At 50.2% G+C, this 2,270-nt stretch overlaps 1 gene segment (V, D, J or C); it reads left to right on the top strand.

The window, feature by feature from the left end:
- The first annotated feature begins 580 nt into the window (after nt 1–580).
- LOC103609331 lies at nt 581–1,978 on the top strand. The segment is given in 3 exon segments: nt 581–626; nt 781–1,103; nt 1,826–1,978. Coding segments are annotated over 3 exon segments (522 nt in total).
- The last annotated feature ends 292 nt before the right edge of the window (nt 1,979–2,270 follow it).

The following is a 2,270-nucleotide window of genomic DNA, read 5'->3' as shown; positions in this document are numbered from 1 at the left end:
ATAAGCGAACTACTATATGCGAAGTCATTTTTAAAATCCTGACAATGCAGAGCCCCATTCTTGTGAAATTTAAAGGATGAGAGCAAAAGTGCATCTGAGGGGCCCAGAGGGGAGAGGAGGAAGACAACAGGTCACGGAGCACCTTCTGCGGAGGCAGGCCTCATCCGCCATCTCTCAACAGGCCCAGCTCAGCCCAGGCCAGGCTCCTGGAAGGTCAGCAGCCCTGCTGAGCCTGAGCCCAGACCACGGCCCAGGATGGTTGGGACAGAGGTCTCATTGTCACTCCATGGGAAGGTGGCTGTGATCACAGACCTGGGAGGCTGAGGCTGTTTTTCTGACCAGAGAAGTCTCTGGCAGATGCGAGGGGTGGGGGGGCCCCACCCTCCCTCCTCAGTCCCAGGTTCTGCCCATACAGCTGCTGTTAGGGGCCCCCACCTCAATGAGCAGTCCCAGAGGAGTAAATTTGCATAAAGACCAAACACTCACTGCCCCAAAGAACCTGAGAGGGAATAAGAGAGGCCTGAGGGAGCCCGGGTGTGCTGTGGGGTCTCAGGAGGCAGAGCTCTGGGGTGACTCCACCATGGCCTGGACCCCTTTCCTGCTCCCCGTCCTCACTCTCTGCACAGGTGCTGCCGCCCAAGCCCTGCCCGCAGGCTCCCCACAGGACCCTTAACTGGGCCTGCTGCGAACCCTGAGCTCAGCTCTGGCACAACCTCCAGGAAGGGACTCTCTGGGATGGGTTCTTAATCTTCAAGCTGCCTCTTCTCTCCTCTCTTTCAGGTTCTGTGTTCGCCTATGAACTGACACAGCCACCCTCGGTGTCTGTGTCCCTTGGACAGACGGCCAAGATCACCTGCTCTGGAGATGCAGTGGATAAAAAATACTCTTACTGGTACCAGCAGAAGGCAGGCCAGACCCCTGTGCTGCTTATATACAAAGACAGTGAGCGGCCCTCAGGGATCCCTGACCGATTCTCTGGGTCCAGCTCGGGGAAGACAGTCACACTGACCATCACTGGGGCTCAGGCTGAGGATGAGGCTGACTATTACTGTCAGTCAGCAGACAGCAGTGATAATCTCAAAGTGACACAGGCAGATGGGGAAGTGAGACACAAACCCCCTTCCCCATCTGTGCCACACTCTTCCTCCAACTCAAGGTTCATTGTCATGTCTTTTTTATGTCTCTAATGTCTACCTGACATGTTCTGACTTTCAGATCTCAAGGAGCCCTTAGAGCATTACTGTCATTTCTGGGAGGGGTTTGTTTATCAACCCCCCATGATTTAGAATAAGAAGGAATAATTTTCTAGGCAGGGAGCATTCATTTAACACGCCTTTCATCCCCTTCTATGTATCAAACATGTGCTTGACCCAGTTCTCACCTTCAGTAAGTAGCCTAGTGAGGATACTATACAAGAAAATCAATGAGATAAGGAGTGGGGTAGATTTCTGCACAGGCTGATAAGGGAGGACTATGAAGGATAAGCTTCCAAATCAGCTCAGTGAGGTCAGGACATGCTTCTAAGGGAGGACAATATTTGAGCTAAGTCCCTAAGGACTTGTCACAGTTAGGCAGAGAGCTGGAGCACAGTGAGTAGATGGACATCGCAGGTGGAGAGAACAACACACTCTGAAGCACATAGGCAAGATAGGTCGTGGTGCATTTTTGGAATTACAAAAACGCCAGGATAACTACAGCTCAGGGTGTGTACAGAAAAGTGGCCTGAGAACATGTGGAAAGAACATGAATGGACTTGTCAACCACATCAAGCCCAGGTGTTTGAGATTTATCTTGTAAGCAACCGTTAGCCACCGAATGCTTTTAGGTAGAAGAAAATATGACCAAATATGGTTTTGTTGGTTCGTTTAATCACTCCTTGGAGAATAAATTGCAGAGGACTAAGATTGGAGACTGTGAGACAGTCCCTGCAGTGGTCTGGATAGGTTTGTGTAAGGAGGAGTTAAACAAAGCACAGTGAGGGTGGAAAAGAGGGACCGGGTTAGCAATATACAGGAGACAGAACTGACTGGACAGAAAAACTAAGGAGGGTGACGGAAAAGGAGAGGAGAAAAGGAGGGAGGCCAGGAGAGTTTGCTAATTTCTGGTGTGAGTGACTAGTTCATGGATGTTCTAATCAGAAGAAGATGATGAATACGGTTGGGGACATACAGCAGAGGAGAAAAGGAGGGAGGCCAGGAGAGTTTGCTAATTTCTGGTGTGAGTGACTAGTTCATTGATGTCCTAATCAGAAGAAGATGATGAATATGGTT

This window comes from Galeopterus variegatus, unplaced genomic scaffold (assembly GCF_000696425.1).
Source record: "Galeopterus variegatus unplaced genomic scaffold, G_variegatus-3.0.2 Scaffold160, whole genome shotgun sequence".
NCBI classification, from domain to species: domain Eukaryota; kingdom Metazoa; phylum Chordata; class Mammalia; order Dermoptera; family Cynocephalidae; genus Galeopterus; species Galeopterus variegatus.
This window is presented reverse-complemented; position numbering and strand designations above follow the sequence as displayed.